The 23649-nt window shown below is 36.2% G+C and overlaps 1 protein-coding gene across 2 annotated transcripts in view; it reads left to right on the top strand.

The window, feature by feature from the left end:
* The first annotated feature begins 1896 nt into the window (after positions 1–1896).
* Positions 1897–23649, top strand: part of LOC129896740 (NAC domain-containing protein 82-like) — a 32020-nt gene continuing 10267 nt past the window's right edge. The window contains exons 1-3 of one of the 2 annotated variants that reach the window (XM_055972704.1): positions 1897–2028; positions 2273–2680; positions 7072–7349. In XM_055972704.1, coding sequence (XP_055828679.1) covers positions 2530–2680; positions 7072–7349 — 429 coding nt within the window. In that variant the 5' untranslated portion in view covers positions 1897–2028; positions 2273–2529. The remainder of the gene's footprint in view (positions 2029–2272; positions 2681–7071; positions 7350–23649) is intronic. The other variant, XM_055972703.1, reaches the window with a different exon arrangement.

The following is a 23649-nucleotide window of genomic DNA, read 5'->3' as shown; positions in this document are numbered from 1 at the left end:
ATAATTACTAGATTGTGTAATTACTACCCTACTAATTACATCAATTCCAATTAAAATGTGGCTTTCCAAACAGACCCTAAGTGGGACATTAAGTGATGGAAAGGAAAAAAGATAGTACACATATTGAAATTTGAAGCTCAGAAGTAAGCACACACGACTCCAAGCTCCTCTATTGTAGGTTCCCCAGAGGGTAATTATGTCTTTAAAATAAAAAAGTTAAACTGAAAATGAAATTAGAACCAATGAGTTGCACGAAATTATTAATAAAAATAATAAAATGACGGACAAATTCCATAATTGATGTTAAATGACAAGAAACAAACATGTTGAAGAGGTGTTTGTTTATCCTTTTTACTCCCGCTGTCTATCTTTACTTGTCCACTTTTGATTTTGCATAATTCTTAAGAAAATTAATTAGGAATTAAGTATAAATTATCTCTTGATTTTATAAATTGAATAAATATTGTTGAACATTTATTTTTAATATAGTGGATAAATAAAAATTAACAGATGGAGTTTAAAACAGTAAAAAGGTTGAGAAAATTTTTTAGATAGACAACATATATTGAAAACATCCAAATAAATGCAAAAGACATAAAAAGAGGAAAAGTAAATGGGCCCCATATGATGTATAACTTTTCAGCTGACAGGTAATTAATGGACAAAATTGTCCTTGAATTTCAATGTTATACCAAAAAGCACACATGTTGTTATCACATGTGCGTTTCTTCGCACTTCTATATAGTAGTAAAGTAAATTATTAAAATGTACATTTATGACTTTGTATTATACGCATTTAAATATTGTTGTGATTTTCTCAAAAATATTAATGGCCAAAGACCCACTTAAAGTATAGGAAAAAGAGTTAAAAATATCCTTAATGTATTAAAAATAACTCAAAAATACCCTTCTTTCACCTATTAGATCAAAAATACTCTTTTATTCATTTATTTGGATCAAAAATGCTTTTAATGTTAAATTTAAAATTCAAATTATCCTCGTTTAATAGAAGTTGATATGGCATAAATAAGATTTTTAATTAAATATATGACATTATTTTTATTGGTCCACATGTAATTAGACCCAATTTCATTCACACCCATTAACCCAAATCCATTTCTAAAAAACTCAAGACTTTCTTTCATCTTCCTTTTATAAAATTATTTGGAGGGATTAATAAAATACTATTAAATTCTTCCAATATTCTTGGATCTTTGAATAAGGTTATATAAATTTCAATATTTTGTCAAAGAATTTAGGAGGGTCTTTGAAAGGGTTTAGTTTTGGTGAAACAGGCTAGCTCCGACTAGCTTTGTGATAGTGAAGATAACTGTAGTTTGTACATCAAAGTCATCGCTGGAGATTCTTGTTTGGATTTAAAATTTCCATGGCCAATTTAGGTTGTATAAATGGATTAAGTTTGAAGAGGATAGAATTCCGACGAAGACGTCCATGCGACACTGAGAGATGGAGTGGGCAAAAATGTATAAAACTCCGACGAAAACAAATCAATATTTTATTAATCCCTCCAAATAATTTTGTAAAAGGAAGATGAAGAAAGTGTTGGGTCTTTTAGAAATGGGTTTGGGTTAATGGGTATGATTGTGAATGAAATTGGATCTAATTACATATGGACTAATAAAAAAAAATGCTACATATTAAATTAAAAAAATATTTATGCCACATCAGCTTCTTTTAAAGGAAGGGGTAATTTTTGACTTAAATTTAATCTTAAAGGTATTTTTGATCCAAACATATAAATGAAAGAGCATTTTTGATCTAATAAGTAAAACAAAGCATTTTAGAGTAATTTTCGATACAATATTTTTGATCCTTTTTCGTAAAATATATGCAACTTTATGAGCCAATGAAAATCTTTAGATTACTGAAGAAGCTTCACTACACTCAGGATCGCGCACTCGAACTAAACGCGTTCAATATAAACCCTATTGCCTCATCATTTTTGCCCTTCTTTCTCCCTCTAATCCTCGTCTTCGCGTCCGCCTTCTCCTTCGTTTGCCATCTCCGGTTCGTTCCTTTCTGAATTCTTCTTGATTTTGATTTGGCTCTCCTTGTTGATTAATTGGTCATTTTTCCTCTAATTTTGTTTGTGAAAAAAAAGGTATTTATTGTTCTCGCTAGGGTCCCGTCACAGTGATTTGTTACTCTTTTAACTCTTTCAAATTCTGCACTAGTGTTGTGTTATTGTCCTCTGTGCCCTTTGGGCAATTCTTTTTGAATCTGTATTTCAGAGGCTTTTGATATGGAACAGGTTTTGTATTGCACACCAGATGTCTGTTAGCATCAGCCACAAGCATCACTACTTTGTTTGGGCTGCATTGAATCGAAGAAGACCTTGGTGCTCTGGGAAGATATTGTTTCGGCATTGGACTTGACAGTTGTTGAGGCTTTGGCGTATATTATTCTATATACTCTGTTGCTTTCTTTAGTTAAAAATTGCTTCACTGAGACCTACTAGTGCTGTGTTTTTTTCATTTTATTTGGCTGTGCGGGTTTTTACCATTTCCAATGGCGAAGCTTCCACCAGGCTTTCGCTTTCACCCTACTGACGTTGAGCTGATAATGTACTATCTAAAGCGGAAGATCACGGGGAAAAAGATCCCATTTGAAGCCATATCAGAACTCAACATTTACAAGTTCTCCCCATGGGATCTTCCAGGTATATATGTCTTAATCCTTGATAGTCTTGATATGTGCATATAAATGGTATGTTCTTTAACCTGAAGTATGTCTTTATACAGAAAACACATTTTTATGTACATCTATTGCAACAGTTTTATATAAAGTTCTATCTTTTGGAAATCTTATCGCCTGCTAGTTGGCCAAATGTACATATTCTAGATTTAGTATCCATATATATATATTGACTCAAGTGGTCTGCAATTTCCTTTGCCTACTTTTCTATTTATCTATCAATTATAATAAAAAAACAAATGTAAATGTTGCTTGACCAAAATATCCTTTAAATATTTGAAGACTTTTATACCTTTTAAGTTGAAATTTTCTGTAAAACATAATTTCATATTGGATAAAATTGTAATATTATTATTTTCCCTATGATGTAGGACTTCAACATAAATCCTAAAACCAACATACTCCCTCAAGGACTCCTATTTAATCATTATTAGGTAACTAACTTTAACCAAAAATATATATTTCTTTGAAATTTAAGAAATTAACTACATGTATTACTGAAGTTCTTTTGTTTCTTTTTAATATTTAACTTGATATGTTTTGTTTCAATATAAACTTAAATGTAATGACTGAAATCAAGATAACATAGGAATGCGACTACTTTTATTTTAATTTTTTGGCATTATTGTTCATTTATTAGTATTACTTTTTCATCCTATCTTCTTATTGGGTATGCTGATCTCGTACAATCTTTAGCTTACACCAAATAAATTGAATGATATAGAAATGTAGTGGTGGAGTTATATTTAAAATGTAACCAAGAAATATCAAGTATTTAATTCCTTTATATGATAAAAACAAAAACTGATGGTCATAAAATCGTCTATCAGTAAAAGCTAATTAGCTAAATACATAGCAGATAGTTCAAACCCAAAGTCTGATGTGAAAAAAAGTTGTACAAATCAATTTTTTTTATTGTGCAGCTTCAAGATGTCATTTAGAAATTTGTAGACTATTTAAAAAACATATTAGATAGTGGTTGTAGATAAATTCAATTATGTCTATTTTCATAATGCTCTAATGGTATTGTTATCTAAGTGTTTTGATTTCATTCCAATAGCAATAACGAAACTGATCTTTTCTTATCTGTATGTAGGGATATTACTTTCTAGTCTATAATGTATAAATTTTATTTATTAAATATATATGCGGCACTACAAGAGAAAGGTGGGGATAGGAAATTGTTCACGCTAGCCAGGGCGCGGGAGAGAAGGGCACGCGATGTGGATCAAATGAAGTGCATTAAGGACGAGCATGAAAAAGTATTGGTAGAGGAGACTCTCATTAAACAAAGATAATAGTCATACTTCCATAAACTCTTGAATGAAGAAGGGGACAGAAACATTGTGTTGGGAGATTTGGAACATCCAGGGAGGCGTCACGATTTTGGGTATTGCAGGAGTATTAAGGTCGAGGAGGTTAAGGGTGCGGTTTTAGGATGCGTTGGGGAAGAGCGACCGGACCTGATGAGATTCCTGGGGAATTTTGGAAGAACACAAGCTCGGTAGGTTTGGAGTGGCTGACTAGGTTATTTAATGTCATCCTTAAGACGACAACGATGCCCGAAGAATGGAGGTCGAGCGTAATGATCCCTCTATACAAAAACAAGGGGGATATCCAGAGTTGCAACAACTATAGATGTATCAAGCTACTGAGCCATATTATGAAAGTGTGGGAAAGAGTGTTGGTGGAGATAAGGGTGAGGAGAGGCGTATCTATTTCAGAGAATCAGTTCGGATTTATGCTTGGACGCTCAACTACAGAAGCCATCCATCTTATGAGGAAACTGATGGAGCAGTATAGGGGGAGGAAGAGGGACTTGCATATGGTATTTATTGACCTAGAAAATGCTTATGATAAAGTTCCAAGAGAGATACTATGGAGATGTTTGGAGGCTAAAGGTGTACCTGTGGCATACATTAAAGTGATCAAGGACATGTATGAGGGAGCCAAAACTAGGGTAAGGACAGTAGGAGGGTACTCAGAGCACTTTTCAGTTGTGATGGGGTTGCATCAAGGATTAACTCTTAGTCCGTTTTTATTTGCCTTGGTGATGGATGGATTGACGCGACAAATCCAAGATGAGGTGCCATGGTGTATGCTTTTCGCGGACGACATAGTCCTGATTGATGAGATTCGTAGCGAAGTTAACGCTAAGCTGGAGGATTGGAGACATACCCTGGAGTCTAAAGGGTTTAAGCTGAGTAGGACCAAAACAGAGTACTTAGAGTGCAAGTTCAGTGAGACACCTCAGGAGGTTGGTGTGGAAGTTAGGCTTGGTGCCCAGGCCATCCACAAGAAAAACAGTTTCAAGTATCTTGGGTCTATCATGCAAGGCAACGGGGAGATTGAGGATAATGTCACACATCGTATTGGGGCAGGGTGGATGAAATGGAGGCTCGCTTCCGAAGTGCTATGTGATAAGAAGGTGCCACCACAATTTAAGGGCAAGTTTTACCAAGTGGTGGTTAGACCGGCTATGTTGTATGGGGCGGAGTGTTGGCCAGTTAAGATCTCTCACGTTCAAAAGATAAAAGTTGCCGAGATGAGAATGTTGAAATGGATGTGTGGGCACACCAAGAGCGACAAGATTAGAAATGAGGCTATTCGGGACAAGGTGAGAGTGGCCTCAGTGGAAGACAAAATGCGGGAAATGTGACTGAGACGGTTTGGGCATGTGAAGAGGAGAGACACAGAGGCCCCAGTGTGGAGGTATGAGAGGTTGGCCATGGATGGTTTCAGAAGAGGTAGGAGTAGGCTGAAGAAATATTGGGGAGAGGTGATTAGGCAGGATATGACACAGTTACAACTTACTGAGGATATGACCTTAGATAGGAGGATGTGGAGGATCCACATTAGGGTAGAAGGCTAGTACATAGTCTCGCTAATCTTCTTTATTAGTAGGCACATTAGCGCATTGTAATTTCTTGTGCTCTCATTTCTGTTATTATTTATTACTTTCAATACTTTGATTGCTCTATTTTATTTGTGACACTTCCGTTATTTGTTTCTCATATTGCTTTGAATTCTTTAGCCTTATCTGATCTATTTTTATGCTTTTATTGAACCGATGGTCTTTCGGAAACAACCGTCCTACCTTGGTAGGAGTAAGGTCTGCGTACACTTTACTCTCCTTAGACCCCACATTGTGGGATTTCAATGGTTTGTTGTTGTTGTTGTTGTTGTTATCACTATATTTGTAGTAGGTTATTCTAATAGCTTTATTACATATTGGAGAACTTTATTAAAGCCTTTTTAACTCATTGTAACTATCTTATATGGTTATTATTGTTCCGTCAGAAGAAGTTAAAAAGTTCTAGAGTAATGTTAGAGTGTGCAATAGCATATTTATGACATGCCCAAATTGTCAAATCAACAATGTTTTCAAGATAGTATGCATAATCTCCTATCTCCAATTATGTGAATAGTATCTACAATCATAAGAACATTTGTTTTTTTGATGCTGATAGGATATGATAAGGCCTATGACATACTAGAAAATGTCTCATAAAATAACCCGCCGTTTAAATCACAATGTTCAAAGTTATTCACAATTATTCACGCGATAATTTATAAGCAACTTCTTTTTTTTTGTGTTTTTATGTTAAAGTTTTTGGACAAGTTCCTATAAAACTAAGTGGGTGTTTGGATTGACTTATTTTTAGTAGCTTTTGGCTTTTAAGTTTTTTTTTTAGTTTTGGAAATGTTTGGGTAAAAGTACTTTTTTATGCGGAAAAAGTATCAAAAAAAGCCAAAAGTCAAAAGTTGGGTGTTTCCAACTTATGAGTTTTAACTTATAAGCCACTTAAAAAAAGCCAATTTAAACACCCCCTAAGTTCACAAGGTTTCTAAGAACCCAAACTTCCTATAATTGAATTGTTTGTTGATATGCATTTTTCTTTAGGTTACAACATAACTATCCTTTCTAATGCAATGTATCTTGATTCAAAACACTTGTCTTTCATTAATGCTATTACATCAATTACATTTACACAAATTCTTATGCATCTGTTCAATATAATTGGCAAACTTATTATATTATTCTTTAGCGTGTAGGGTTTATGAAACTTCTATATATTGTGGTACTACTTTTAGTTTTAGTTATGTTGAATTCCTAAAGTGGCGTAAGGATTTTACTGATTAAATTCATTTTTTCTCCTTATTACTGTTTAAATAAATACTCAAACAGTCTTCTTTCTTTCTGGTGAAAGAAGAATGCTCTAAGCCTGTTTGGCTTTCTATCCAATATCTTCTTTGTAGCATAAAGGCTTCTTGTGTTTTATTCTGCTATGGATTTTACTTCTGCTTATCCGTGCGTGTTCAATTGTTCATAATGTTTGTATTTCTTTCTTCCAGACAAATGTTGCTACAAAAGTAAAGATCTTGAATGGTATTTCTTTTGTCCAAGAGAGAGAAAATATGCAAGTGGAGCCAGGATGAATCGTGCTACTAAAACTGGATTCTGGAAAACTACTGGCAAGGATAGACCTGTTCTTTATGATGAAAAGTTTGTTGGATCTGTTAAGACATTGGTTTTTCACCAAGGTAATGCACCACGAGGGCAGAGAAGTGATTGGGTTATTCACGAGTATAGATTTGAAGATAAAGATATGGCAGATGCAGGATTTTCTCTGGTACCTTTTTAACTCTTGTCTTGGCCAAATTTGTGTGCAATACTTATATTAAGCTGTGTCTATTTATACTCTTATTGTCATATCTGATACCCCAATGACATACCCTGCTACTTCCCTTTTCGATTTTGTGCGTCCATGTGAATTGGGGTAGTCTTATGCAGTTTCAAATTTTTGAGAACCTTAATTAGAACATCATGCCCAATAATCAGAATTGTGCATTCTTGGATTGGTGTGAAGGATATAGTCTAGATGATATATTCTATATCGTGTTTCTTGTTTTTCCTGTACTTCTTGACATTATGAGTTTTCCCCTGTTCTTCTTGATATTACAAGTTTTTCTTCTCTGTGGGAAGTGTCTAAAACATGAATCTTTTTGTAGTTTACATCCTTGTTTTCTGTCCTCTCCATTTTGTGTTACTTTTAAATCCCATTTGGTTATTAAGACTAGTCTCTCTTCATGTGTGTTTCACATGTATTTCATCTCATTTTTATATAATATAGATACCAAAATAGTTCGTAATTTTTAATTCGCATACATATTCAAAAAAACATTTGATTTAGTTATAAATTAAAATTTCAATATACCAAAAGCCAACATTTCTGCCATTAAGACCATTGATGAATAAAGTCAAAAGGCTTACTCTCTGACCAACTTTGTCTTTGTTCTTCTAGTTATCACACAATCGATAGGGCTGTAGTATGTCTTCCTTTTGAAATTTGATTGCTCTAATAGACGGTGCTGAAAGCAACATTTGTTGATCCTCTTTATTAGCTCAATATCCTTCGGCCATAACAATATCAATTGTGCATTGACATAATTGTTTTCTCAAGGTTGATTGCAACAACACCAATACCATTCCCATTGTAATTAGTGGAGTATAGGGAGGTAAGATGTATGCAGATCTTATCCCTATCTTTTCATGGTAAAAATGTTGTTTCCAATAGGCCCTCAACTCGAAAAGAAGTTATTTGAAGCAAAGTTGCAAGAAAAATATGATAGCAAAATATCAAAGATACAAAACAAATGAAACAACAACATATAACAAAACACATTGAAGAAAAAGAAACTGCGCAATTACTAAATACTACTACTAATAAGAATGCAAGGAGATGAGGCTATCCCTTGTCTGTCCTTCCTCAAGGGCGACAACACTCGGCTACTTACTAACCTTCTATCATAATCTTCGACCTCCACACCTCCTTATGGTCATGTCCTCAATAAGCTAAAGTTGTGTTGTGTTCTGTCTAATTACCTCTTAGTTCTTCTTTAGCCTACCTTTTTCTAACTCCTACTACCGCCAACCTCTCACACCTCCTTACTAGCGATCTTCCCTTCACATATCCGAGCTATCTCAAACTTGCTTCCCTCATCTTGTCCACTACAGAGGTCACTCTCACCCTGCCCTGGATAATTTCAATCCTAATCATATCTCTCTTAGTATGTTCACAAATTCATTTGAGCATCTTCATCTCCACTACACATTTTCTAAACCTGGCATTCTTTACTTGCCAAAACTCAACCGTATACACTAATGTTGGTCTAACCTAGGGGTGGGCATTCGGTATTCGGTTCGGTATTTTCAAAATTTAGATTCGATAATTCGGTAATCGGTAATTCAAAGTATATACCAAATACCGAACTTTCAAACTTCGGTTCGGTAATTCGGTAATCGATAAATAAAAATTCGGTTCGGTACGGTATTCGGTAATACCCAAATTTCTGCATCTTATAAGATCAACACAAATGCAAGCACTTTTTTTTACAAGATAAGTAGCCACAAAACCATCTTAAATGCAACTTGTTAATGTTTCAATAACAAAAAAATCTCAGATATCCTCTACATAACAAAAATGCAACTTGTTAATGTTTCAATAAAGTAAAATCACACGAGAATACTAATGCACTATCATACAGTGCGACATCCAGGAAAACTGTGAAGTATCACTGGCCTATACAATTTGAAATTTGGTGGGGAAAAAATATCAGGCAATATCTAGTTTTCAACGCACAACTATCAAGAAAAAACTGATAATTAGAATCTCTGTTTTCTTTTTCATGATGATGTTGTCTCCACAAGAATGATACTTAGATACTGATGAACTAGAAATTGAATAGAAAAAACTGTTCCGGATCAATTAAAAGATCTATGTGAAAAGAAAATGTAGAACTTTTATAGTGATGATGTCTTACCAAATCAATGAACAGAAGTGATAAATGGAAATAATAATGCAATTGAAAGGTCCAGTGGCCAGTGATACTTCATCAGTTTCCATGGCCCATGGCCGCTTGCAGGTTGCTGTTCGTCGTTGCAGCTTGTTCGGTGTGTTCGTCGAAGTTGCTGTTGCAGCGGTGGAGAGGAAGAGGAAGAAGAATCAGGGGCTGCTGATGGTGGATCAACGTGGGCTTTTGTTCATCGTGCGAGCTCGGAGCTCGCTGTTCGCCGGTGACGGATGGTTGCTGCTGTCTTCTCTGGACAGCGGCTCGCGCGGAGAGGAGACGGCGAAGGTTGGTGGTTCTTGACGGGCGGCGAGCAGCGTGTGAGGGAGAGGGTCCGCCGGAGAAGGAAGTGAGGCAGTGGAGGATACAAATCTACAATGGCAGTGTGAGTTTTTTTGTTGGAGAGACAGGAGCCGTTTGGAAGTGAGAAGTGAGAAGTAGAGAAAATGAGAAACAGAAAGAAAGAATGAAAGTTAACCCTAGCCCTAAATGGATTTTTGTTGTAATGTTGTTGGAGTGGGCTGTTGGGTTATTGGGTTAGGGATTTGGGCTGCCTTAAAATAATTTCTAAAGGGCTTAGGCCCAACAGACATACAATAGTGGACTAGTGGTCTACTAGCCATATTAATTACGGTATTCGGTATTTACCGAACTACCGAACGGGAAAAAAAAAATACCGAAACCGAAACCGAAATACCGAAATTATGGACTTTTGGTACCGATTACCGAACCGAATTACCGAATACCGAATACCGAAATACCGAAATAGCCGGTTCGGTTCGGTAATTCGGTTTTCGGTATTTTATGCCCAGCCCTAGTCTAACCACCACTTGTAGAACTTACCATTAAGCCTTGTGACATTCTTTTTGCACAATACTTTAGATGCAAGCCTCAATTTTATCCACCCCGCTCAACTTCATCATATACACCTTTAAGTAATATATATATATATATATCTGTTTTGTGAAAGCCAGATATTCTTCTTCCTTAGGATGGATTTTTCCTACCTGAAAAGAAGCAAACTTTTTTCCTCTGAGTGAGTTAGTATTTTTTTATGGTTTCCCAGATTTTTTTTCCAGTTTTCACTGTTTTAGTATCAATAGGGAGTTTTCCCTCTGCTCGGCTTTTGGCTTTGTCAAAAGACTGAGCTTTCGGCGTATCCGGGCTTACCGATGAGATGTTGGGACATCTCCTACCACTTTGTTAGGGATTTTTTCTCCCTGAGGTTTTGTATCTAGATGTTCACAGAGGAGTTGAAACTCCGCTATGCTTTCTAGTTGATCTTTATTGTGCTGATTCAACTCATACTGCAATTTCCTCGTCTTTTCTGGTAAGGTTGCAATTTCATCTCAAATGTTAAAAAGCATATGGTTTTTTGACTGATGGCTTCTTCAATGCCATTCATCTTTTGAAATATTCTGTTTACCATAATTTGAGTTCTATTGTCCATATTGGACATTTCTTGAGAAAATCTGCAATTTTTGCCAGATCCTTTAATATTTTCTTTTTTGAAAGAATAAAATGACAATAATACCTGCCATCTATGCAATCTTCTGTACTGTGGTTCAGAAGGGAGTTTATTATACCTGTGTATTGTTTGATCTGATGATAAGTTGTTTTGGTAATAAGAGTGCAGAAAATTTTCTTATTCCTTTAATAGTTGCTAAAAGTTCTTTTTCATTAGTGGAATATCTTCGTTAAAAGTTCCACTTGTGTATCTACAGATTTCATTAAGATCTGTTTGTAATAATGCTCCCCAATGATAATCAGAAGCATCAGTTTGTAGAACCAGATTATCTTCAGGATCTGGTAATCTAAGCTTTGGAAGCTTAGCACATTCTTCTTTTAAGTTTTTGAACACAAAGGCTATGTTCGTTTGTCCATCCAAGTCGATTTGACTTTTGAATGAGCTTTTGCAAAAGATTTTTCTTTTTTTGCAAGGTCTGGAATAAATTCGCCTGCATAATTTAGATAACCAAGAAATTTTTATATTTCTTGTTTATTGTCAATTTATCAGGTAACTCAATTATTTTCTTTGAAATATGAGTTTGTAATTCTATTCCATTTTTTGAAATAATCATTCCAAGAAATTCTATTTCATTTTTATTTATTTCAACCATTTTTTGGCTTAAAACAATTCCATTCTCAACGCATATTGTTGAAAATTCTTTAAGGTACGTTGAATGTTCTTGTTATGTTTGTGAACATACTAAAATATCATCTATATAGACAATTAAAAAATTCTTTTCAGAAAATATTTTATCCATTTTTCTTTGAAAAATCTGTGGTGTATTTTTTAATCCAAAAGGCATTACCTAACCATTCATAATGTCCATTTGGAGTGCTAAATGTTGTTAGAGGAATTGAATCCTCTTAGAGTTTAACCTGCCAAAAATCACTTTTGCAATCAAATTTTGAAAAGTAAGTTTTTCCTTTAGCAAGGTTGATAAGATTGTTTTTATTAGAATAAAATATCCGTTAAAAACACAATTTTTGTCAAGCTCTTTATAATTTATAACCATACGAGCTTTACCTCTTTTTTGCTCCGCATGATTCCTTACCATGAATGCGGGGCTGCTGTGAGGACTCCTGCTTGTCCTGATTAATTTTAATTTAAGAAGTTCTTGAATCTGAATTTTGAATTCAGATTTATCTTCTTCGTTGTAAATCATTGGTCTAACTCTTATAGTGATACTAGGATCTTTAAGAATTAAAACAACTTTTTAATGGCTAATATCCCATTTTTCTGAGGGATTTTCACCATAAGAATTTTGCAAATTTTCTTTTATTTTCTCTAGATTGAGGCATTTACAAGTATAATTTTTTGGTTTATCGAAAAATCTTTTATTGAAAATTCCATTTTCTTTTTGTAAAACATAAGGATTATGCTTTCTTGGAATTTTTATAAAATGATTACATGGGGTTTTAAAACTAACCATGTATATTGTTTGATGATAATCTTGAAACTGTTGGATAAAATCATTTCCAAGTAACAAATCCGTTTCTAGTTTATCATAAGCATAAACATTTTTTATAGAAACAATTTTTGATCCCAAAATTATTTTTACATTTTCCTTGTAATGCGTCAGCTTTTCCCTGTTACCTGTAATACTGATAATAGAAGCGTTAACATTGTTAGTATTCCAATTCTTTATTAGGAAAGTTTTTGCTAAACGAGCTTCAGAACCATTATCAATTTGACAACATGAAGTCAATTTTGTTTCTTAGGTGGTAAATTCTACGAATACTGCTACGCGAAAAGATGTTTCTTTGGGCATTAGTTTTTAGGAATAAAACTTATTTTTCTTCCTAAGGTAATTTCTATTCCTTCTTTCCCAATATTGTAGTTATCTAAACTATTGAGAAATAATTCTCCTAAAATTATATTATAATCATTTTCATGATCGGTAATATAACAAGGAATATATATATATATTCATCGATAAGTGTTGAGAGTTAAAATCTGTTTGGTGATTGTGAAGGTGGAATTGCATAATGAGTCCTTTACCTATTGAATGAAAATTAGGTCAAGTAAGAATAAATTCAGGGAAAATGTCCTAACATGTCCACACACTATTCGAACTTACTCAAATCTCACCCTTCAGGGTGGCCCAGTGGTTTGGGCTTGGGACTTCCATGTTGGAGGTCTCAAGTTCGAAACCCTTTGCCAGCTAAAGCAAGGGATTTGTCTTTTGGGTCTACCTCGTCGCACCGGAATTGCCTCTAGATACCTCTCCTGTGTGATTTGCGAGTTATTGCATAGGAGCAGGGGTTTTACCCTGTCCTCACCCAAAGGGTAGCGCGGCTGCGGGTTTCTCTTGTCATTAAAAAAAATTACTCAAATCTCTTATTTTTCAATATGATCTTAGATCTTGATATCTTCCCTGGAGACACCATGGTCCTTTCTTTACATTAGTGTTATTACAACAAGGAAATCTTCTTTCTCTCTAGCGGCTGCGGGTTTCTCTTGTCATTAAAAAAAATTACTCAAATCTCTTATTTTTCAATATGATCTTAGAGCTTGATATCTTCCCTGGATACCATGGTCCTTTCTTTACATTAGTGCTATTACAACAAGGAGATCTTTCTCTCTTGATTTAAATAAATGGAACTTAGATAAAGGCAACTTAGATACAACAAAAAAGAACATTTGCAAGATGTGGAAGCAAGTTAAAATAGGACTTAAATGTAGAGGAAAATGCAAAAGGAATTGATGCATTTATCCAAATGATGAGACTCTATTGTTGCTTTGTCCTCTATTTCCCAAGGATTTTAGGAACACAACAAACTAAATGTATGCAGTAGAATGATGACTCACAGAATTGTTGGTAAATATATGTTTCTTTCGTTATGTGGATTTCTCATTCTTTATCTATTTTTTGGTTTAAATGGTATCTCGATAAGCTAAAGCATTTGAACCTCAACTACTCCAGATGGTTAATTATCACTCCAAACTTTAGCCAAATGGCATATCTTAAAAACTTAAACCTGAGCAACTGTAAGAACTGGGTAACACTTCAGGAGTGACTAGGAACTCTTACAAGGCTTCGGTACTTGAATTTGTCTCACTATTCAAAGCTGGGGAGTTTTCAAATACCATCCACCTTGAGTTTCTGGAAAAACTTCTCTGGGGATTGCACAAAACTTGGAAGTTTTCCTCAAATAATAGGCTTAATGCCGAAGCTTTCAACACTTCACTTGGGCTGTAATTAAAGATCTACCCGAGTCCATCATAAATTTTAGTGGCCTTGTGTCCATAAACTTATATTGACTTACAACATTTGTGGTTTCAGATGTCTCAGGACTTGGATAGCGTTTGGCCATAGATTTAGTTGAAACTTGAAAAAAAAGGGTTTTTGAAGTTGTGTTGAAAAATAGCTTTTGGAACTTGAAATTGGGTTTGGATGTGCATTTTACTTCAAAACAAATTGTGAGTAGAAGTGAAATTTTTTGAAAATAATTTTTCAAAAACTGCCCAAATTTCATGAACAAACAATATATTCAATTTTTTTGAAAATCTACTCCTAAATTCTATGACCAAAATGGAGCTTAATCTCTCTGGCTATTCAAAATTTGAGACATTGCCAAAAACCCTCAGCCAATTGGAAACTTTAGAAGAACTTGTAGATGGAATTGCAACTATCAAGTACCACGGATTTTATACTTAAACTGTTTTCATTTGAAATCCATAGAATCGAAGATTTTTTTTTTGAGTAACACGTGAGAGGATTCATATTCATAGAACAAAATTGGAAAGATTTTTGTTTAACTATACAAATATGAACAACAATGTTTGCCCAATTTATCTATTATGGCATCGAAGTGGCAGAATCCTAAATTTTGAGAAATTATTTGTACTCCTATCTATGGTGTCAATCACTGATCCGAAGTACTCCACAAAACAATTAAATTTGTCTAGTTCTCTTTTTGTTGTTCAAGGTCAGTCAACATATCAGCAGTTCAGCACAAGAGAACATGAAAACTAACACAGAGAGTGATAAACAAAGACACAAGTAAGAAAAACTAACAAAAAGTTCGATACCGCAGATTCCATTGACAAAGTGAAACGTAACTGGAGACATTTTAAAACAAAACCAAAGTACATGCTAGAATAGTAGCACATAAGGCAAAATAAAAAACTGGAATGTACTACGGTTATGGAAGAAATCATAAGAGACTTTATATCAACCATAGAATAGTGACAACTCTTCACGTGAACCTATTAGGTGTTAATTTTCCTTAAATGTGGTATGTAAGTCTCCTTAAAAGAGTATTTATGTAATTCAACTTTTTAAGTTTTAGGTTCTTGTTTTTAATATACTATATAGATTTAGATCAAACGTTTGAATTTGAATATACATTTGAAGATGTGTATTAAGATTAAGACATATGAATTTGAATGCATATTTGGATATTACGATGTTATATTAAGATATAAATACTAAATGATTAAAGATTGTTTTCTCAACATTTGAATGTGTAAAGCTTGTTTTTATTTAGTAGTTTATAATATAAATTCATATAAAATACAAAATGATCTAAATACTATATCAACAAAATATTTTTAAAATGTTATATGATGATTGGTGTTGACAATGGCTAATAGTGGTTGTTGTGGGTGTTCACTAAGGTTCGTGGTGGTTTTGGGTGTCTACTAGGTGTCATGGTGGTGGTAGTGGATATGTAGTAGCTAGTGGTGATGGTGACAAATAGTAGTGGTTAATGGTGGTAGTTGATGGTGGTGGAGATGACTGATAGTGGTGGTGGAGATAAATGATAGTGGTGATTGACGATATATAGTGGTGGTTGATGGATGTGGTTGTCGGTAGTGATTGGTGGTTATTGTGGTAATGGTGGTTGATGGTAATGATGGTAAAATGTGGCTAATAGTGGTGACAATTGATTGTGGTGATTAGTGGCGGCGGCGGCTAAGGGTAGTTGTGATTGTGGCTAAAGACGGTGGTTGTGGATGGTGTTGGTTGATAATGGTGGGTTGTGGCGATGATACCAGTGAAAGTGCATTAAGTAATAGTGAAATGTCATCTTTACATAAATCCTTGAGTGCATAGCTTTTTAGTGATAAGATTTTGGTGTAGATCTTAATTATTCAGATATATTCATACTCATTAAGTGGTTGTAAAAGAAAAAATCCAAAATATACATAGTGATTGAAATTTGAATGAATAAGATTCTGATTTATAAAACAAATGCATGTAATAACTGAGATTGAAATAATTATAATTCAGACCTTCATTAAGTGCAAGTAATAAGGCCTTTTCGTCTTAAAATTAATGATTGCAATTGTCTTCGAGTGTTTTGTCAGTTCTTATTGAGGCACATTGCAGCTATGCTTGAAGAATAGATTTGGAATTGCAAAAAAAACAATGCAATTGAGTCAACATATAGAAAATGGCTATCTTACGTTGCCCAGAGGTTTTTGGATGTAATTAAGGTACAAAGAATCTCTTGCAATGAGCGGGGACATATGTGTGCTCTACCACACACCATGTACTGACCCCACTATTAAAGAATAGTTTTACCCTAGGCGAAACCAGCTGGACTAACATAGGTCACATTAATTTTGCTTAATCTTCGTCATTTGATTCACATGCTAGGTTGTGCATTTTTTTTTAAAATGTGTTAGAACCCAGAGCTCTCCTAATAATAAATCTGTAAACTTCTAACAACACCACAAAAATAGGAACAACACTTCAATTATTATTTACTGCCGCCAGCAACTAAAATATGTTTTACAAATAGCAAATAGAGAATACTTCTAACAACCAAGGTATTTCGAGGAACCTTAACCTCCAAATCTACTAGAGAAAATCCTACCCAAAAATTGACCGTCTTCCCTTCTTCTCCTTACAAATTATCACAAAATAACTACTAGTTAGCTGCTAGGTAACTACTAGAAATACATACACATAATAATTAATAAATAGAACAATTACATTTAAGCTTGGATAAGCTTATAATAAGTAACTTATAAGTCAAAAGCTAAAAGCCATAGGTAGGGGATACCCTACTTTTGGCTTTTGGCTTATTTTTAAACTTTATTTGCCTTAAGGTGAGTGCTTAAAAACACTTTTAAATTTTTCCAAGTACCTCCAAAACTAAAAAAGTGCTTAAAAGCCAAAAACACCTAAAATTAAGCTAATCCAAACACCCCCTTCATAGGATTCCCAAGTGTTCTCAAAGTCGGGTAAGTCCTTCCACTTAATCAACACCTCTTGGGAGCCATTAAAGATGTACAACAATCTACTACACCTTCAGCTTGCACTTGCATTTCAAGTTCTTCAGATAAGAAAGGTGGGAGCTGTTGATCTGGAGTAGAATCCTTAATTGCGCGTTTTAGCCAAGAAACATGAAATACAAGATGCACCCATGAATGAGGGGATAAATCAAGGCAATAAGCAATTTCACCAATTTTATTCAGGATAGTACATGGCCCATAGTAATGAGGACTTAACTTTTGATTAACCTTTTTAGCAAGTGAGCGAAGCTTGAAAGGTTGCACACGAAGATAATCCAAATCACCAGGCTGAAATACAACTTTACGACGCTTAGCATCAGCATAAACTTTCATTTGAGCTGAGCATAGATCAAATTAGCTTTGAGTTCATCTAAAATAGTGTTGCGAGCCATAAGTTGCTGGTTGACCTCTTCACCAGCAGAAGTTACATCAGTGAACAACTGAAGGAAGGAGGATATCGCCCATAGAAAGCTCTAAAAGGGTTCATCTTGGTGGAACCATGGTAAGTGGTATTGAACCAAAATTCAGCCCAAGGAATCCATCTTGCCCATTGTTTTGGATGTGCCCATGAAAAGCAACGTAAATAAGTCTCCAAAGAGTAGTTGACAACCTCAGTTTGACCATTTGTTTGAGGGTGATAACCTGAACTCAATTTGGGGCTAGTAACGGACAACTTGAGTAATTCTTGTCGAATTTAGTTGACAAAAATCCGATCACGATCAGATAACTGATTTGGGAAAACCATGCAAACGTACAATCTAACGAATAAATAACTAAGCAACACTCTTTGCTGTATATGGACGAGATAAGAGGAGAAAATGACAATATTTAGTGAAATGGTCCACCACAACAAGTATAGTATCATGTTCCATTGCTTTTGGTAACCCGCTGATGAAATCCATAGCAATATCATTCCAAACTTGAGAGTAGGAACAGGTAATTCTTGCAGCAAGCCAGCGGGACTAAGGGCTTCATACTTGTTCTACTTCCAAACTTCACAACTAACTTTTGATTCCATTCCAATACAACGAAATGTGCTTGTATGTACCGAAAAAATCCAAGTGTCCACAAGTAGGTGAGGAGTGAAATTCCCTAAGGAGCATGGGAATGTGTAATAATGAACGGGGAATCACCAACCGACTTTTGAAAAATAGGCAGGCATTTTTTAGAACATAATTTGGCCATGAAGCCGGATCTTGAAGCAAATGTAATGTCAATCGAATTTATGTGGATAGATCATCTAAGGTAATGCTGCTTAGAATATGAAAAACCATGAAATGAAATTGGTGGGACAGAATATTAGCTGCTTTATTTTCACAACCCGGGCGATATTGAATCTTAAAATCAAATCCCATCAACTTGGTGACCCATTTTTGTTGCTTCTCTGCCATATCATGTTGGCCCATGAGAAATTGGAGACTTCGTTGATATGTTCGTATAATGAAATGCTGACCCATCACATAATGACGCCACTTTTATACAACAAAAACGATGGCCATTAACTCCCTCTCATATACTGATTTAGATTGAGCTCGAATAGAAAGTCCTTGACGAAGAAAAGCGATGGGATGAGCTAAGAAAAGCGATGGGATGTCCTTGCATTAGGATAACTCCAATCTCTAATCCCTAAGCATCTGTCTCAACCGCACACACCTTGTTAAAATCTGGTAGTGCCTAAACTGGCAAAGTGACCATGGCCTCTTTAAGAGAGTCAAAAGCTGAATGTGCTTCTTTATACCAATGAAAGGCATATTTCTCTCGCAATTATGTGAGTGGCCAGGATGTTTACCCACAGTCACTTACAAACTTCCTATAGTAACCCCTAAGTCCTAGAAAACCCTGCAAACCTTTAACATTTTGGGACTTGGCCAATTAACCATGCTTGTTGTTTTGGCAGGATCCGCCAAGACTCCACTTGCGGAAATAATCAGTTGTTGACCAAAATGACATTTTTTTCGATTGACAATCAGGTTATGAAGTTTAAAAATTTGTAGCACCTCCCACAGATAACCCAAGTGAGTAAGAAAATCTGCACTATAAACTAATATTCAATCAAAAAAGACCAATACAAACTTACATAAGTAAGACCGAAATATCTCATTTATCAGGGCTTAAAAAGTAGATGGACCGTTTGACAACCCAAATGTCATGACCAAAAACTCATAATGGCCTTCATGTGTATGAAAGGTGTCTTTGCTACATCCTCCTTGCAAACCTGAATTTGATGATACACAGAGATTAGATCCAATTTCGAAAATACAGTGGCACCCCCAATCTCATCCAATAATCCGTCGATTTCTGGAATTGGAAATTTATGGGGAACAATAATCTTATTAAGGGCCTGATAATCCACATAAAATCGTCAATTGCCATCTTTTTTGCGAACTAGCAACACTGGACTGGAGAAAGGACTTGTACTTACTTGAATGATACTTAGACAATTTGCTCAATCTCATTTTTCTGGTAATGAGGGTAGCAATATGGATGAATATTAGGTGGATTTGATTCCTCATTAAGTTGGATAGCATGATCACGACTCCCATTTGGTGGCAGCCCTTTCGGTTCTTCAAATAAAGTTCCAAATTTTCTAGTAACTGCTGCAAATTCATATTCTCTTGTTCTTGCCTTGCCGTTAACTCATTCAGGTCAACATAATACCCTTCTCCATTTTTTGGCAAGGTTTTAAACAGAGTTTTGAGTGAAGCCACTGATTTGGACAAAGAGGGGTTTCCTTGAACAACTTGTGTTTCCCCTCCTATTTCAAATTTCAACGTCATTGTTTTGAAATTAGCTTGAATATCCCCCAAAGTCTCCAGCCACTCTAATCCCAACACTACATCGACACTTCCCAAATTAGAAAGGAAATAATTCCCGTGTTATGCACAATTTGTCAATCCACAATTCCACTGCCTTGCAGCTTCTCCTACTCTTTACTTGCTGTCCATTCCCTACTTCCACCACAAACGACTTAGTTTCTGTTTGCTTTAACCCTAATTCTTCTGTCGCTGTGCGAGAGATAAAATTTGTTGATGCTCCGTTATCAATCAACACAATAATCTTCTTCCCCAATATTGTTCCCCATACCTTCAAGGACTTCTTTGTGCTAAATCCTGCAATGGAGTACAAAGACAATTCCATTAACTTTTGAGACTCCATTATTGCATCCATTATTTCATATGAATGCTCTTCTATGTCTCCATCTTCGTTGTCCTCTGATGCTACAATAAGCAGATTTAACTGTTTTGAATTGAGCTGGTGATTGGGGTCATACTTTTCATCGCAGCAAAAACAAAGTCCTTTTCTTAATTTATCCTGATAGTCTGCATCAGATAGCCTTTTGTATGCTTCTCCACTCCTTGCTGAAGTTTCAAGTTCTGGCTGCATGATTTCTCCTCGATTTTGCTCTTGAAAATGTCCTCGTACTGTTGTAATTGTTGTATGGGCAGAATGATAAGATGTTGTGGCTACATGCATATGAGCAAATTGTTATGAACCCACAACTCTCCTAACAATAAATCTGTAAGGCATCATTGGTAGGCGGCCAAGTGAACATTCCTGGGTGATTGAAGATAGGTAGGCGCAGTGAATCGGCAATCGGGCAATTCGTTAAACGATATCTGTCTTTCTGGTCAGTAATGGAAGCAATCGTCCCTACCGTCGTAAAATAAGAGCACCTGGCTTTGCCCATTCACAAGGACTCGATTCTATGTCCAAACATCCTCAGCGTCGAGGAACATGTACTAGGGTGTATGTGCGACTCGTTTAGATCATGAGCTGGCACAAAAAAGCAAGAAAACGACTTTTACAGTATCAACGATCAGTACCGGAAATCCGCGAATTCGAGTCACGGGAATAGACCCACCACTGATTCATTCAATTCCAGCTGCTGATTCAACAAGTTCGGATGGTAGGGTAGGGTCAGGCTTGGACGAATGCAGCTTCGGATGTGAACTTGACCTTCTTTTGTAGATAGAATCTTCAATGAGTGGAAACAAGCAACCTTACTAAGAAAGCCCTTTTCCTTTCCAAAGTGGAATTCCTCCTTGCTTTCCCCTTTGACCTGTGCCAAACTCCACTTTTGCTGTTGCCAGGTGGAATGATTCATTCAACCTCGGTATCGGCAACCAAGACACCCTTCTCTGTCGAATGAATCTTCAAATCATCATCTTCAAACCACGACTCCGATCACGGTTTCCAGTTGACTTTATCTCAGGCTTAATAGTGAACGCAGACCCCCCTGCTTATAGATATGAGATCAATGACTTAAATAAAAGAAAGATGTCGAGAGAAAGTCTTAGCCCTTAAAATGCGTTGCGAAGAGAGATCGAAGACGAAGATTTTCTGACGCAGTGCGGGCACTGGATGGAAAAGACAGATAAAGGCTCTTTCATTTCCGCTTAAGCTTCCACGGTTTGTGGGCTTAATTGATTGGATACCCGAGACCCATAATCTTTCCTAGGAACAGAAATGCCTCCCTTCATTTGCTTGCCTCCTTTCAGCTCAGAATGCCTAATGCCTATTATTTAGTGCTAGAAGCTAACCGCCATAAGCTCACCCTTCGGGTCTCGCTTCCAGCGCAGGAGGCCAAGCATTCTGCCAGATGTCCCGGCCTGGGAGCCCCGTTCGCCTTTGGTACTTCAGTAGATCTTCTAAAAGAAAAAGCGCTACTTCAGCCTTAACTACAACTACATTACGCAAGCCCCGCCGATGCCCCTATCGACCTCAGTCTTGTTTTTTGCTAGCTTGAGTTCATAACTTTACTATTTATCATTAAACGTAGAATATCCCGACTTCGCTAGCCAGAACGAAATGGACATATGAGCGATCGATTACGAGAGCTCGACCGATCAGACCGGGAATTTGAATAGATTCTCTTTATTATTCTAAATATAGCTTTTTTATCTTCCACCTTATCTCCACAGCTTTGGGAATTTCATTTTATTCCGCTTTTCAAAATAGTAAGAGGGGAATTGAGTAAAATATCCTTGTCCGTAGTTCCAGCGGACTCTCTTTTGTCTTGCAAACCCCTTATTCTGTACTCCCCTATTCTTGAAAAGACCGCTATGCACCTTGACTTTTGGCTTTTCGTTCTTTCTACTGCAGCCTTTCTCGCTGGGCGAGCGCATCCGATTCTAAAGTCCTTTCTTATTCTTAAACCACTTCCCGTTCAGTTGCTGAAAGATAGAGATCAGGCTTTCTAAATGAGATTGCTCTCTCTCGGAGAAGAGGAAAGAGGCGAAGAAAGAAAGGAATGTAGCGATGGACTACGTCTACAAGATACTAGATGGTATTTGTGGAGGTGGTGGTGTTGTCAGAGATAGTATGGGTGCTCTTATTATGGCTTACTCCATTCCCTTGGGTGCTGGAACCAGCAACTGGGCAGAAGCAAAGGCCATGCTTTTTGGCCTTAAATGCGATAGCTCTATGCCTACGGTTCCTTGTTAGGGGTTCATATAACATCTAAAGCTAAAGACTTTTTGGCCTATACTTTTCCTTCTAAGGCTTCATCCCGGGAGAAGGGAGTTAAGGTAACAAGGATCGTTGAGTAATCCTACCTCAGGTATTTTCAAATCGAGATTCTTGTATGGAAATGCTTAGCTTACTAAACCAGCAACAGCGGAGTAAGCTCCCTCTCCTGATTCGTTGATCTATTGAGCTAAGGCAGCTCTGCATATAGTGTTTTAGACTCATACTTCATCGCCGCCTGGTCCTTTCGAACCTTAATCTTAAGAAATTCCTGAACGAGAAAGCGGTATGTATGGTTGGCGTTTCGATGAAAGCCTCAACGCTCGCGTTCTACGGGGAACTTTTTTGACTATTTACCTTCGCCGGAAGCAAAGGGCGAAAACTCCAAAACTAGTAAGGGTGCTTGTGTTGTGGTTTTGAGTTCCTTGGCTTGTGTTCTAATAGTAACCACAGGGTGGACAGCTATAGCCCTTTGTATAGGTTGGGTGCTTGTTTAAGGCCATAAAGTGCTCGCTTGAGGCGGCAAACAGAGATAGAATGATTTTCGAAGATGAATTATCGGCACCTTGAACTGTACTATCGGAACTGTGCTCTGAAGATTTTTTTAAAGTAACCCAGTCAGATGTCTCAGAAAGGGTAGTGATCTCCCCCTGAAAAGTATCACGCGCCGCCGCATATGTAGAAAAAGAAGGAGCGGAGAAGGAAGAACAACCGTTTTACTTTGGCACATGAGGTGGCGGGTTTGGCTAGGTAACATAATGGAAATGTATCGGACTGCAAATCTTGGAATGACGGTTCGACCCCATCCTTGGCCTCGAGGAGTGGTGAGCAGCACGGGTTTTTAAGACCTCACTAATCAG

This window comes from Solanum dulcamara, chromosome 7, assembly GCF_947179165.1.
Source record: "Solanum dulcamara chromosome 7, daSolDulc1.2, whole genome shotgun sequence".
NCBI lineage: Eukaryota > Viridiplantae > Streptophyta > Magnoliopsida > Solanales > Solanaceae > Solanum > Solanum dulcamara.
The sequence above is the reverse complement of the archived record's forward strand: the minus strand, read 5'-3'. Positions and strand labels throughout refer to the sequence as shown.